We start from the raw sequence: 15331 nt of genomic DNA, 5'->3' as shown, positions 1-15331 counted from the left end.
ATGGATAAACCCAGAAGCAATTACCCCAAATCTTAATGTGGGTTTTCAGCACTCTAAGCTTAAGGGACTTGAAAGGTCTGACATCCCTGCCCAGTGCCAGCCTGCCACCTGGGTATTCCTGAAGCTTGGTGTTTGCAACTGGAGCTGTTTGATTGTCTCTTCCCAGCATGTAATAACAGTGCTGATTAGTTTCCTAATTTGTGCTGTCCAGATGTACCTGAATTTCTAGGAACTAAAGCCTGCATGGAACCTGACACAATACTGAATGCAAGTGGAAACAGGAGCAGATATGTTAAAAATGTTGTTGATATGTTATAAATAAAAGGAGCTGTGGTCGAGGGGGGACCCCAGGTGGATCCTGTTGTGGGCTCTGCAATGCTTTGTTATTGTCCTGGTAATAGATTTAGAAGTCACCAGCTGTTCTTGATGATAAACATGTCTTCAGGCTGTTCCAGCCACAGGTCTGAGAGGAGCAGCTTTGTGGAAAATCAAAGATCGTAGATTAAATTAGATGGATGAAGTTTGAATCACCTTGAATGTGCGAATCTCCTAGGTCCTTAGGTTGTGTTGTCACTGGGCAGAACAATGTGTGTGGGTATGGCTTCACCTCACAAAGTCATGAGCATGATATGTTTATTGGGTCAGGTTTGTGGTGGGGGATGGATTTCTGATGGAAAGAACTTAAAATGTCATGCACTGAACAGGACTGTGATGTGGGAGCTGACAGAGGCTGGCAGAAGAGGGCTGCCTTCTCAGTGAAGCAACAAGAAATTGCAAGTGGCAAATGTGCGTGTGTTTGTGCAGTGTAGTTCTACACTGCCACACTGTGATCCAAGAGATGCTGTGACAGAGAGAGTCTGGAGTAAGAAATTGGATGGTTTTTCTTGTGGGGTCAGGCAGAAGATGTGCCAGCTAGGGTTGGATGCTGCCAGGTTGGCTCTGGCTCTGGCTCCAGGGGTGGTGGAGCATGCAAGGAGGGCACACGTGGGTTTGCCCTAGGATCTGTGATGTAGATCCATGCTTTTAGCATGAGGGCTGGGTCAGGATGCTGCCATGCTCAGCCTTCACCCTGCTCCCCACACAGTGCTTCACTCAGAGGTACAGGGCTGATTGCAGAGGATTTACTTTGCCAGCTCCCAAAACAGAGACCTTTGATGTGAAGCCAGGCAGCCTATTGCTATATTTTCTGTGGAGAGCAAAAAGAAAAGGACATTAAATTTGTGTTATGTAGAGTCAGAGGTGCAGGACTTCCTCAGTCTGCCACCTGTTCCTGCATGCCACACACGTCCTCATGCCTTCTTGAGTGTAGTCAGCAGGAACATGAGAGGAGACACTGCCTCGGGAAAGACTTCTGATGCTATTACCTGATGTTGTTTCTAGCTCTTGGTTCCTTAGGTGAGGAGCTGGCTATCAGTGGGAGCTGCTCTGTGCTGCTGACTGGCCAGGCTGAAGGTACAGGGCTGCTCCTGGCAGAGGAATGGGGATTTTCCTGGAGTGCTTCCTTGGATTTAGTTTGAGCCCTCTGGTTCATCCACACTTGGTGGAAATTCTGCTTTTCTATTTGCAGATGAATAGCTGTGAGCTGGTTGGGCTTTCCAACAGCCCTAGCCAAATCCTCCAGGAGCTGTTGATAGCTTTGCTGGGGGGTGGGTACCTCATGTGCTGGCTCATCTGCTGCTGAAGCTGGTTCTTTGGGTCAGTTCAGACTGTGGCTGTGTCTCAGAGCTGTTTTTCTTTATTGCCTACCCAGTCCTTTTCTCTCTGATTTCTGTAATCTAATATTCGGGGCACCAGTACAGATATTTAAGACTTCTGTTAGACTGCAATGCCACTATAGCTCCTCTTCCTTTGGGAGTGGGCCAGAACTCTCTGATCTAGGCTTGGTTTTGAACTGTTTGCCTACTGGAGATGAAGAACTGGCTCTGCACTCCTGCATGGCCCTGAGACAAGGCAGATGGATGGATGCCTTGCCCAGGCTGCCTGGTGTCTTCAGTCTCTGGAGTTGTTTCTTTGTGTGTATTTTGCATCTGAGAATAAGAGCAGCTCAGAGCCAGGTCATGCTAGTGGGGAGAGGTGGTTTTAAGCTGTCATGTCTGAGCAGCAGTGATGTCAGTTCTCCAGCTCCTTTTTAATTGCTAGTTTTAAGCATCATTAAGTAAAAGGAAAAGAAATAATGGCTGAATAACCATAGTGATGTGGAGCTACAGCCTGATGAACAGCGAGGGCACAGCTAAGCTGTGCTGTGGTCTCTGGGTAGAAAGGGCTGGATGCCAAGGGGGTGTCTCCTCTGAATTGCCTTCCTGTGACCCACGGATGCATTAACCATCTCATGCCTGAACTTCCCAAGTGGCTGGTGTGGCCCTTTGAGGCTGGGAAGGAAAGAAGATGTCTTCTCCAATGGGTCTGTGTTTTGTACATTATTAAGGATGTGAGGTTGGTAAGATCAGAACCACCTGGAACCATTCAGAGTGGAGCAGGTAGAAACTACTGACCTTGTATTCATTCCTCCTCATAGGTCCTCTTTGCATGACTGCTGAAAAGATAGTGAAGGATCAGTGATTAAGGAATGATCTTTACCTGGGAATAATATTCTTTCTTGTTTCTGCTCAGCACAAGGTACCACCAGCTAGTTCTAGGTTGTAGTTTAGAGCGTGACTAAAATTTATTTCCTAGGCACTTAGACAAATAGGATTTATTTAATTTCTCTTCCTGTTCTTCCCTTCCTCCCTGAGCTCTGGTCTGAATTTCCACCTTCCCTTTTTCCTGCAGAATGAAGTGGAGCTGGGAGAGCTGCTGTTGTCACTAAACTACCTACCCAGTGCAGGAAGACTGAATGTGGACATCATCAGAGCAAAACAGCTTCTTCAGACAGACATGAGCCAAGGTTCAGGTAAAGGGCAGTGCATTTCTCACATTACTCCTGCAGAGATTACACGTGCTTTTCAAGCAGATGGGTGGTGAGGCTGCAATTTGTGGAGGACTCAGGGGCATTTGGATGCTCAGTTCCTGTTAATACAAGGCTCTGGATATTCATTTTCTATATGCATAGCCAGCAGCAACTGAATTATTTGGAATGCTTGCCCTGAGATCAAACAGGGGGTACAGACACTGTATTTGAAGTTTAAAAAAATCCAAAATCTCTGCACTGATGTGAGGAAGCAGGAGCTGTGAGTTGTGTTCTGCAGGGCAGCCCATTTGTGGTTGTGTCATGCAGATGCTGCCTGAATGTTAATGTTGCAGTGGTTTCATTTAAGGTATCTGGCTGTTCTGGGGATGGTCTGAGGTTTTTCCCAGTGCCCATGCATTGCTCCCTGCTGTTTCTGAGCCTGCTGGGCTGGTAATAGCTTTGTGTGTGTGTCCTTAGGTGTTTTTCCCGTGTTCCAAGCCCCAGCCACTGGTGCTGCCAGAACACTGGCATTTTCCAACAAGAACAGTATGCTTGGCCTCTACCAAGGCTGTCATCAGTTGTGGTTTTGGCAGGGAGCATTTTTCAGTCCAGCTGTCTGACTTCTATCTGCACTGCAAATCCCTGGGAGCAGTGTGGTGCTGTACCACAAGCCCCAGCCACTGCCAAGGGCTGTTTTCCAGCATGGTCCATCCCTGTGGTGCTCTCCCTTCGGAAGCAGGGTGCTGACTGATGATGGCTGTAACACAGAGCCTGTGTTTTGTGTTCTTTGTCAGATCCCTTTGTCAAAATCCAGCTTGTTCATGGACTAAAGTTAACAAAAACCAAGAAGACCTCCTGCATGCGCAGGACGATAGATCCCTTCTACAACGAGTCCTTCAGCTTCAAAGTTCCACAGGAAGAGCTGGAGAATGCCAGCCTGGTGTTCACAGGTAAATGGGGTGCTGTTACTGACCTGGCAACGGTCTTGGTTCTCTTTGAGCTGAACAAAGAAACAGTTGTGGGCCTGCAGATCACAGTATATCAGAGGTTGGAAGGGACCTCAAGAGATCATCAGGTCCAACCCCCCTGCCAGAGCAGGATCACTTAGGGTAGTCTGCACAGGAATGCATCCAGGTGGGTTTGGAAAGTCTGCAGAGAAGGAGACTCCACAACCCAGATAAGCCTGTGCAAGACAGTGTCCATCCCAGTAGCCACCCTGCTAAGAGGTGACCATGGCTGGGGTCTCCAGGGAAGCTAAATTAGCACTCAGTGCTCTCCAGAAGCTGTCCCAGCATTGCTGCCTGATGGCTGGAGCTGCCTGGAAGTGCACCTTGGTGCTCTTGTGCTTAATTGGTGCCACTGGGAATGCTTTTGTGCAGAGGAGGAAGAGGCATTAATTGCACTTCTCAGCAGCAACCAACTTGGGTATAAAGTCACAAATGGGAAGAATGAGAGGGAAGTACTGAATGATCCCAGAGCCCAAACACTGGCAAAGGTAACTTCTGGTACCTGATAGAAGTTGCAAGTGGGATGATGTAGCTTAGCTATAATATAGGTGCTATTGCCTGTTCTGTAAGCAGTTTATTTTTAAAGGGCTGGACTTGGTTCCAAGCCTTGTGTGGCACAGCTGAGATAGACCAAGACCTCAAGAGCTTTGTTAGTGCTGGAGAGGCTTGGCCGGGATGGGAATTCTTATTTTTAAGTATTTTCTGAACCTTCTATTTTGTTGTTCAGACATGAAAACAGTCAGTAGGAACTGGCAGTTGGGCGAGCTGCTCAGAGCAGGAGTAGCAGAGCACAGGGATGCATTCCCCAGTTCTCACCTGCACACTGGGCAGCATCAGTGGGGCTGAACTGAGGCCATGGACCCACTGTGGCTGGTGGCCTTTCTACAGAATCACAGAATCAATAAGGTTGGAAAAGACTTCAAGGATCATCAAGTCCAACCTGTCACCCAAGACCTCATGACTACTAAACCATGTCACCAAGTGCCACATCCAACCCCTCTTGAACACCTCCAGGGATGGTGACTCCACCACCTCCCTGGGCAGCCCATTCCAATGGCCAACCACTCTCTCGTTGAAGAACTTTCTCCTCACCTCCAGCCTAAACTTCCCCTGGTGCAGCTTGAGACTGTGTCCTCTTGTTCTGGTGCTGGTTGCCTGGGAGAAGAGACTGCTCTTCCACAGTGTGGAGTTCTTGGGCAAGGCTGCAGGGACCCCTAGGAAGTGGTGGGTTTCTCTCCCATGCCATGACTTCAGTCACCCTGTGTGTGCTGTGGAGCTTGGGCACCATCAGGATCAGGGTCAGACCTTCTTACCCTCTGGAGGAACGGAGGGGCTGGGCAGTAGGACCCCCATGCTTCACCACACTGGGCTCCCACACTGCACAAAAAATTTTGGGCAGCTTTCCACCCACTACTCACCATCTTTCAATGAAGAGAAAGGAATCTGCACCTGGGAGAACATATTTTGAAGTGTATTTAAATTTTGTTCCTTACGTGACAGATACAGGTGTCAAAGCTGGTATGAGGAGTCCAATTCCAACTCATTAGTTTGTTTCCAAACATGTTAGAACAAAAGGGATGCTGATCAGCATTTTAAATCTTGCCCTTCATGCTCAGAGATTTCCTCAGCCAAAAGTCTATAATTAATCACTGCTTTGCATGCACGTCACCCTGACTGTACCTTGCATGTACAATGACAAATTTGTTCTTGGAAGCTTCCATCAGGTGATTATGAAGGGGTGGAAATACTTCTTTGTTTTTCCCTTTTCCTAGTAGAAGGAGAAAAGGCAAACAGAGCAGTAGCTCTGTGCCATTGGAAGGGTGAGGGGGATGTGCTGCTCCTCACCATGACTGATGAGGCTAGCATTACTGAGTGGGGGTCTGGTTCATTTTTTCTCTGTGCAGATGGTCCTCAAGTCAGTCAGTGGGCAGTTAGCTGGTTTATAATCACAGGTAATGCAGCTGGGTTTCAGTGATGTGCTTTCTAACTTGGGCTTTGCTTTCTAAGGGACATGTTGCTTGCTTTAAATGTTGCAATAAATAATCCCAGGCCAGAAATGTCACCAGCAGCTGCAAAGCTGGGAAGCAGCATGCAGAAGCTCTTGGAGGAGCAGTGGGGCCAGGTTCTCGTGGCTGCTCTTGGACTGACATGTGATGGATGGCCCAGGCATGGTCCTGCTGTGGGTGTCGTTGGGCTTAGAGCTCCTGCTGCCATCTGGACTCTTGTTTGAGATTCTGACTCCAGAGGTGTTGGTCACATTGTGGTGTGTGCATTCTTCTGCTGGTTTGGTGTCTGTGCTGCCTCCTGTCGTTAGAGGAGGCAAGAGCCTGCCTTGTTGTGAGGACCTGCAAACCAGGGCTCATGCATAGGCATCTGCAGTGTCACAGGAGCAAGGTGTTTCAGGAGATGCAGTGGTGGTAAAGATGCTGAGCCACATTCAGTGTTGACCTAGGTGATGAAGATGCTCTGGATGTTGGTAGAAATGTGTTCCCAACAGTGTGGCACCAGTTTGGTCTTGTGTGCATCGTGAGGTTTTAATAAAATGAGTATCAGCATGCAGCTTGGCTGAAGGTCTGAGGTGGGGATGATGGTGTTCCCCAGATAGCTGCCTCTTGACATCTCAGCACATTGTGCAGCTGAAAAGCTTGTAAAGACTTGGGCATCTTATGCTAAAACACAGTAAAGAGCAAATGGTTGCCAGCATGGAGAAGCAGAACCTTGCAACGTGAGGATCTTTTGTGTCTCGGCAAAGCAGTAGCGTAAGCCACATCTTTTTCTCTAGGTTTTGATCTTGCTTGGGGTTTTGTTTGGCTGCAGTGGTGGCTCATTCTGGTGTGTGTGTTTGTAGGAGCTGTTTTTTATTTCTTACCTTTTTTTTTTTTTATTTCAGTCCACAGCTCTAGTCCATTAGGTCAGTTAATTAAATTTGCTGTTGACTCAAAGTCCAATTGAAAAGGAAAATAATCCTGCTTGAAGGGTGGGTGATGATGCTTTAAATAAAGAGATAGCTGCAGAGTGGGTCCAAAATATGAAGTTACAGAAAAAGTTCCTTCTGCAGCTGTCTTTACATTGGCTTGGCTTTACTGGAAAGCAGTGGAGCCATGCCAGCCCCTCTCAGCTGAAGCTCCTGGCTCCCTCTGTGTGGCTGGTACCACGCTGCAAAGTAAGACTGTCTGGACAAAGTAAGATTAATTTTTTTTTTCCCCTGCTCTTTGTGTTTTGGTGTTTTTTTTCTTTCCCCATTTTTTTTTTTTTCCACTGAATCAAACTGCCTGGGTTTAGTGCACTGTGGTAAGGATTTTTGCAGGATTTTGCTATCAGTTTAGCAAGGCCTCTTTGTGCAAACGCTGCAGGTGGGCACTTTTCTGCGCAGCACTGCTTCACTCCCTGCTTCCCTGGTGCTGCTGTGGAGAGCTGGACTTTGGACTGAACACAGGGTTGAAGTGCAGTCAGACTAGGAGACAGGCGGTGGGTGCCTCCAGGATGGGGGTGAGCTCTGTGTTAGCCAAGATTTGGGGGGGTTGGGCTGGTTCTTAAATCTTTTCTTGTCCTTAGGCATGCTAGGATGCAACACTGTAAGTTCTTGGCATTTACAGACCAAAATGCTGCCTCTTCCACATTGGTGCAGGACACCTTGTACAAGCTGTTTTTCTGCCTTCCCCATCTGTTTCTACCTCAGGTGCTTGCTGGAGCTGTCACTAACTCACATTTCTCAGTTTGGTGCCTAAAATGAGATGGGATGAGCTCAGGTGGCGATGTCCCCCTCTGGGAGGAAGCATCCAGGGTCAGGATTGCTGCTGCAAGTATCATCTGTTCACAGCTTCTCATTAAAGAGGCTACAACCAGGAAAGTGACTGATACTTGCAACAAGTCTAATGCCCCAGCAGAAAAAAAGATGATGACTGAGGCAATAGCTGGTGGAGATGTTTGACTTTCATTTACTCCATCAAACACATTGCCTAGGTAATGGCCATCCATATATGTACTGTAACAGAAATGTGCTTTTTTGGATGGTTCCTTTTTTTTTCATCAGTGTGATGCATATCTGCCATGTGTCATCATCTGCTCAGGTGCAAGCAAGTCCTGGGTTTCTCTCTTTTTCTCAGAGAAATAAGGCAAGGTTTAAAGGACAGGATGTTCTCCTAACCATATACCTTGAACAAAGGTAGTAATTATTCTTTGTTTCACAGTATGGGGGAGGTGGAGTTTGGCCCTGGCAGCAAGGCTGTCAGCTGCTGCCCAAGGTCATTTCCAAGCAGGAAAAAAGGCTGAGGTGCAGCTCCAACCTCTGCACTGGGGAGGGTTGCATGCTGGGCTCTCAGACACCACACTCTCCTTGCTGAGGGATTTTTGGGCAGACTGTCCTCTGAACCCCAGCCTTCAGACAGCCTGAGCTGTGCTGTGGGAGGTGAGACAACACCTGAAGTCCAGGCACTGTGGAATTTTGTTAATGATTATAATGTTGTTAATGACCGTGGTTGGTAATGCTGTTTGTGTTGCAGTAAAGCCCAGATGGCCCAATAAAAAAAAAAAAAAAAAAACAGTGCTCCAGGGCAAACTGCAGCTGGGTGACTTGTTAACATCTTTTGATCACTTCACATAAAAAATACAGCCTTCAGGGCTCACACTTAGGCAGGATTCATCTCCCCGAGGTCCTGTGGTGACTCAGTGCGTCTTTCTCCATTTGAATAAGCTCTTCTGCATGTTTACCTGACAGGATCCTTAGGGCTTGTGAAATAAGCAGGATCCCCAAAGAGGGGAAAAACGATTTTTGTGTTCTGGGTACCATCTGTGCTTTGCTGTCTGACCTGGCTGAGACTCACTGGAGCTGGGGCAAGCATCAGGGCTGATGGTGTCTGATGAAGAGTGGTGGTGGGGCTCATCCTGCTGCACTGTTCCCCTGTGAAAGGTGGCTGTGGCTCTAGCAGGGCAGGATGCTCTGCCCAGGGGAGGGAAGCAGGCTGGGACAGGGTTTGCTTGTTCATGGAGAGATTGGCCTCAATGTTTGTGAGATCTTCATCATAAGTGCTGGCTGAGGACACAGCTCACAGGCACTTGGTCTTGTGAACCACTTGTAGGTTTCTATATGATTCTCTTTACTTATAAATATGCTTTTTAAATATACCATGTCTCCATCTTCTATAAAGATTTAGGACCAACTTTTTTTCATTTTATCACATCTTAAGTATTTGGGATCCTGAGGGAGTGCTGCTGAAGAGTGAGGCTGCATGGCTGTACCTGTGCTGCCAAGGGCTGCTACAGAGGAGCACTACCACCACCCTCCCCTGTCTCCTTGCACCAAGTGCTGTCACAACGTGAGTCCTCAGACCCTGAGATCACTTGGATGCTTTATCCCAGGGCTCTAATTAACTGCCAGTGAATAAGCAGCCCTTGATTGCAGTAACAGATTGCTGTTCAATAGCATATACCTGGTTCCTCTGCTGGGTTATTTTCCCTTTCCCTTGGCCTTTGGGAAAATGTAAGGACCATTTAATGATGTTTAAATTTTTAGAAAGGTGGGGGAAATGTCATTGTTGGTGCCTGTTGCTGATGGCACAGTTCTGGGTAGTTTGGTTTGATTTCACTCAAGTGTTTTCTTTTTGCCTGTTTGTTCTTTCTGTGGCATTACAGCTTGAGAGGGGAGGAGTTGGGTTTGGGTCTTCCTTAAATCCTGCCTTCTTGTTGGAGGTGGATGCTTTGGGGTGGTGTTTTATGTGGAATAAATGACCATTCATGGCACAGACAGCCCCTGGTGAGCACAGCTGTGGCCTGCTGTCACCCTTCACTCTCAGGGACGTTGGAGCCAAAACTGGTGCCAAGCAGTTTTGGTTTTATATGTTGTCTCATAAGTGTTTTTGGATGTTTGATGGAATATATTTTGGGATGATTGTGATCCGTGACAGAATTTCTGGAACAGTTGTTGGAGATGAAGAGGAGGAAAGCAGCCCTGACCTGGCAGAAGAGACTGTATGGAGGTGGTCATCAGCTCCAGACCTCACTGTCCAAGCATGCCCAGGCTAGGCAGAGAGGAGCAAATTGCTGTGCCAAAGGCTTGCAGCTCTCAGACCCACGCTCATCTGTTACAGCTGGAAATAAAACTAACTAGGATTCATTCTGGCAGTTCAAGTTCTGGTTGAGGAGAAGATGGCTGAAGCTCCTCAGACCTTTAATTTTTTTCCCCTATCAGTCTGGTGATCATAGTTGTGGTGTAGCCATTGGGGACAAGGTGATGCTGTTGGTGTTTGCTCACACTGAAGTGGGCCACAGAGCTAGCAAGGCTTTGCAAGCTTTTTAATTGACAGGCTGATTTCCAAATGTCCCAATTAGCTCAGCAAGTTGAAGGCTGGAAATGGTTTTGTCCTCAGGCTTCTACACCTGGATTTGGATTTGCCTGGCTGTGTGAGAGGATGACCTTCAGATGCCAGCATTATCTTTAGGTGCCCATTTGCAGGGATGGAAACTGCTATGTGTTTGGGGTCATTACACATCTGTGCTTTGTCTTGCTGCTTCAGATGCTCATCTGTCCTTTCTCCTATTGCTTTTTTTTCCCCCAACACACACAAAATACTCATGCACTTTGTTTTTTGCACACATATATACCGGCGGGGGAAAATCCTCTAATATATAAGGCAACTGAAATGTTGTTTGTTTTTTTTGTTTTCCCATGCTGAAGTGCAGGAGAAAGGAGTGGTGTCTGCTTTGAAATGCCATCATGTTGAGCACTATAACATCTCTTGGATGGATAGATAATTAGGAAGCTTGCTGCTAGGAAATTGTTTCTGGTTGTCTGCTAGCTGTGTGTTTCTAAAGTATTTGACTGTCTGTATGTTCTGTATCTGGAGCTCACAATCAGCATCTAATTGTGCTTAGAGCTGTGTAATCCTGTCTCAGCCAGAGAGGGGGAGAAGGACAAAACCATTGATGTCAGCACTTATACTTTCTGGGGCTTTCTACCTGCTGAATTTGTATCAGAACTTGGCCTTTGTCTGGCATCATAAATACTTCATGTGTTTATGCACTGGACACCATATGGTCTGAGTCTGGGGAGAGCAGAGTGCTCCCAGTGAGCACCTCCCACATCCTGGCTGCTTTGTTCCAGGTGTTGTGGCCACACAAGGTGATCCAGCAGGTCTTGTGAGGACATCTGCTTTTGGGGTAAAAGGACAGGAGCACATGTAGGGTGCATTGGCAATGGGAGACCTTAGCCTCCTGGAGAACCCACTGCCTGGCATGGTAGCAGCAGGTATGGTGAATGAGCTTCAAAACCCTTTTGGGAGGAGGAAGGTCTCCATTGCTCTCCATCCTCCAGATCCCCATCTGTGCCTTCCTGGTCTCCACAATAGGTACAGTTTGTCAGCCTGGAACAGCTGACAGCAGAGCAGAAATTGAGGGTTGGTTGTCAGAGATGCTGTGCAGGGTCCTGCAGCCCTGATCCTGCTTTGGGGTTGCTTGGGGAAGATGTTCCAGGGATGGATTTGACAAGGAGGAGTTGAAACACTTAAATCCTGGTGAGAGCAACAAGATGCTGATGCCTCCTGAGCCAATCTGTTGCTTGCTTGTAAGGCAAAATCAGCTTCTTCATGTGAACTGACTTAGCTAATAACTGTTCTTTGCTGCAGACGTGGCTGAAGCAGCTTATCCTGGACTTCTCTGGAATTTGGGGGGAATCTTTTTCTGCTAGAGGAAGGAGCAAACCCTCTGATCCTCAGTGCTTGCTCATTTTGCCAAGCCCATTAATTTAAGCAGTGTCATGCCTCTCTCAGCCTCATCCTTTCATCTTGTTTGGCTCCTGCTGTGGTGAAAGAAATTGTTCAAACGTCTCACAAAGCCATAAGCTTCCTGTATCTCAAATGAGGAGAAACCTCAGTGACAGTAGCTGCTCTGGGTGGTAGAGCAGGGTCTGGAGATGAAATGTCTCCACCTGGCCCTGTGGCCATCAGAGGAGCTGTGTGAATGTGCCTGACAGGTATGGCCTTTGCTTACTAATGCTGCAAGGCATTGGTGTTGGAGCTGTTCCTGTGAGGTCTGTCAATATCCATGGCACCGTGTTTTGGTGGATCTGGGGATCATAGTGCAGAGGACTAAGTTACAGTTTAAAATAAATAAAAATAATTTGAAGGTAACAATCCAGCTGTAGATACTCCTGCCCAGTATCCTCCAGGCTGTTGCAATAGAGGCATCCAAGTTTCTCCTGATCAGGTAATTTCATGAGGTGTCAATTCCTGTGTGTCTTTGAGCTCTCTGCAGGACACACTTGTGCAGCTGCATTTCCCCTGCTCCCTGGCTCCCTTCTCTCTCTGATGCTTCTTTCTGCTCCCTATCTGTGGCCAGCCCCTGATTAGCCAAACACCTCAATCAGGGGTGCAGCACTGGGTACATCTGCAGGGTCCCCTTCCCAGGCTGCTCCAGCCAGAGCACAGGGGCTGCCTTTACAGGAGAGCAAGAAGGGAAATGGTTTTCCAATGAGTTTCCTTGGCGTGGTGGTGGTGGTCTCCCATGTGGAGAAGCAGCTGGATGCTGGAGCTGCGATGGGTCTGTGCATGGCCAGGATTCAGCTGGGCAGGATCAGAGATGCTGGAAGGTCAGTTTTATGTGCACCTTTGAAGCTGGATGGAAATTAAATTGAGAAATGTGAAAGCAGTGCATCTTCTCCTGTGCTTATCTCTTCTCTACTAAATATTACTGGCCATGCCTAAGGAGCAGGGCATGGTCCATTCCTGTGACCTTTGCAGTGTGTGTCACGAATCCTGCTGCTGCCTGCTCCCAGCAGCACCCACGTTGTGCTAAACAGCTTTTTAATATTGATGTCAAGCAGTTCACAAGTAGGGTTCAGACCTGCTTAACCTGACAGCTCAGACCTGCTAGCTGCTGGCAGAGCTCAGTGGCTGGCACAGAAAAGGCTCCTGCCTGTAGAGGGTGGGGGACAAAAGCATTGCCTGCCAGAGCGTGTGGATTAAGGCACTTTTTGAGCCCCTGCCAAAGTCTCTAAAGTGGAGAGGTACAGGGAGTGTTGATGGGTCAGTGCTAACAGGATTGTGGCTCCTGCCAGAGACATGTCTTTGCTTCTTTCTCCCTTTGCCAGTGGTTTGGCTGCAATCCAAGGATGTCTGGGCACAGCATGCAGTGTGGCCACCTGAGCAGGATGCTGATGGCTCCATGTTTCTGGGGGTGGGTTTTGCAGCTTGCAGCACAACCCTGGAGGTGTGCAGGCTTAGATGTGCTTGTGCTGCAGAGCCCTGGCAGTAAGATGTTTACCATATAGGTGTCTGTTGGGTTCCTGGTCTGGTGGGCTGAGGGTATCAGATGAAACTTTGACAGCAATTGCAGGTATGGAAGAGTGGGCAGGGTTTTTAAAAATGATTTTCTGGCCTGATGATTGATCCAGGCTGCCAACATTCCTCTCTATAAACATTAAGCTGGATTTTTTTGCTCTTCAGTATTTTGGTTGAATTATCCTTCAGTGGAAAGGAAGATTCTCTGATTCTCTGGGGGTTTCTTGGCCTGGGGAGCTGGTTCCTGTGAGTGGCTCTGTAATGGTGCTGGCTGGCACATTGTGTGTCAGGGGGCATGTGAGCTGCACCCAGGGGAGCTCTGTTTATTTAAGGGCTTTTTAAAATACACAGGATGCAACCAAATTAGTTTTTAGCTAACTAAAAACAGCTTTGGGGACCACTTGTTGGAGAGTGGGTGGTGGTGGTGTGCTGTAAATAAACTGATGACAAACTAGTGTAAATTGGGTGAGGATGTTGTGTGTGATGTTCTAGCCTGAGTAGGAGGGCAGATGAAAAAGAAGCACCTTCCTTCTTGTTGTTTTTCTTCTTCTTGAGTTAAATGGGTTTAATTACATTGCAGGTTACTTATGTAGGTAGCTGAAGAAGAGGTAAATTATTTGTGCTGGAGCTCCCACCCACTCCAGCGTGCTGAGGTTTCTCTGCCTGTTGTTCCCAGGCAGCAGTGGAGGCTCAGGCAGCTGCAGGTGGCAGCAGAAGCCCTCTGTGGCTGTACTTGGCAGCAGAGCATGGGTGTAACTGCTGAGTAACTGCAGGGCATGTCTGGCAGAGGATTTTCAGGAGATGCAGACACTTTGTGGCCCCAGCTGCACAGGAGGAAAACTTGTCCCCCATCACAGAAATGGCACTGATAGCCTTGAGGTTAGCTTTAGGATGTTTTCTGGATGGGTGTTCCTTCCTGATCACTTCAAGGTTGCCAGTATGATCAGTCAAAAGAGGCATTAGTATAGAATCATAGAATGGTTTGGGTTGGAAGGGATCTCCAAAGGTCTGGTCCAACTGCCCTGCAGTGTGCAGGGACATCTCCACTAAATCAGGTTACTCAGAGCCTTGTCAAGCCTGACCTTGTCTCTAGGGATGGGGCTTCCATTACTTGTTGCTGTCTTCCACCACCCACATGGTGCAGAACTCGTTCCTCACATCCAATCTAAATCCCTTCTTCTCTTTTTTTCCTACCACTGCCCCTCATCCTGTCACTGCAGACCTTTGCAAACAGCTCCTCTGCAGCCTTCTTGTAGCCCCCTTCAGGTACTGGAAAGCCACTATCAGCTCTCCCCAGAGCCTTCTCTTCTCCAGGCTGAACAGTCCCAGCTCCCCATCCCGTCCTTGCAGCAGAGGTGCTCCAACTCCCTGATCATCTTTGTGGCCCTTCTCTGGCCCTGCTCCATCAAGTCCTTATTGTGTTGAGGGCTCCAGAGCTGGAGGCAGCACTACAGGTGAGGTCTCATCAGAGCAGAGTAAAGTGGCAGAATCACCTCTCTCCATCTCTGGCCATGCTGCTTTTGCTGCAGCCCAGGCTGCCATTTGCCTTCTAGGCTGCAAGTGCCCATTGCTGGCTCATGTCCAGCTACAAGGGTGGTTTCTGGGAGAAGCTGCTAGAAGCTTCCTCCATGCCCAATAGAACCAATGCCAGCTATGTCCAAGACAGACCCACTGCTGGCCAAAGCCAAGCCCATCAGTGATGGTGGTAGCACCTCCAGGATAATGTATTTAAGAAGGGGCAAAAAACTGCTGCACAACAGCACTCAGAAGAGAGGAGAGAGAATGTGTGAGAGAACTCTGCAGACAGCAAGGTCAGGGAAGAAGGGGGGGGAGTGAAGTTAAGCCTGGGAAGAAGTGCAAGATGGGGGGGAGGTGTTTTTAAGATTTGGGTTTATTTCTCATCCTGCTCTGATTTGATTGGTAATAAATAATTTCCCCAAAGTCAAGTCTGTTTTGCCTGTGATGGCAATTGGTGAGTGATCTTCTCCATGTCCTTATCTCAACCCATGAGCCTTTCAGTGTAGTTTCTCTTCCCTGTTCCAGTTGAGGAGGGGAATGACCAAACAGCTTTGTTGGGAACCTGGTGTCCTGCCAGGGTCAACCCACCATGACTGCATTGCTTGTCCTCAAGGATTCAACCCTGTTAATGGACATAAATGAACCAA

General features: G+C 48.0%; 1 protein-coding gene across 1 annotated transcript in view; it reads left to right on the top strand.

Moving 5' to 3' along the window:
- SYT17 (synaptotagmin 17) overlaps nucleotides 1-15331 on the top strand; it is a 36463-nt gene that overhangs the window by 19571 nt on the left and 1561 nt on the right. Inside the window, exons 6-7 of the mRNA XM_054391195.1 lie at nucleotides 2770-2890; nucleotides 3682-3837. Coding sequence (XP_054247170.1) covers nucleotides 2770-2890; nucleotides 3682-3837 — 277 coding nt within the window. The remainder of the gene's footprint in view (nucleotides 1-2769; nucleotides 2891-3681; nucleotides 3838-15331) is intronic.

Source organism: Indicator indicator, chromosome 22 (assembly GCF_027791375.1).
Source record: "Indicator indicator isolate 239-I01 chromosome 22, UM_Iind_1.1, whole genome shotgun sequence".
NCBI classification, from domain to species: Eukaryota; Metazoa; Chordata; class Aves; order Piciformes; family Indicatoridae; genus Indicator; species Indicator indicator.
This window is presented reverse-complemented; position numbering and strand designations above follow the sequence as displayed.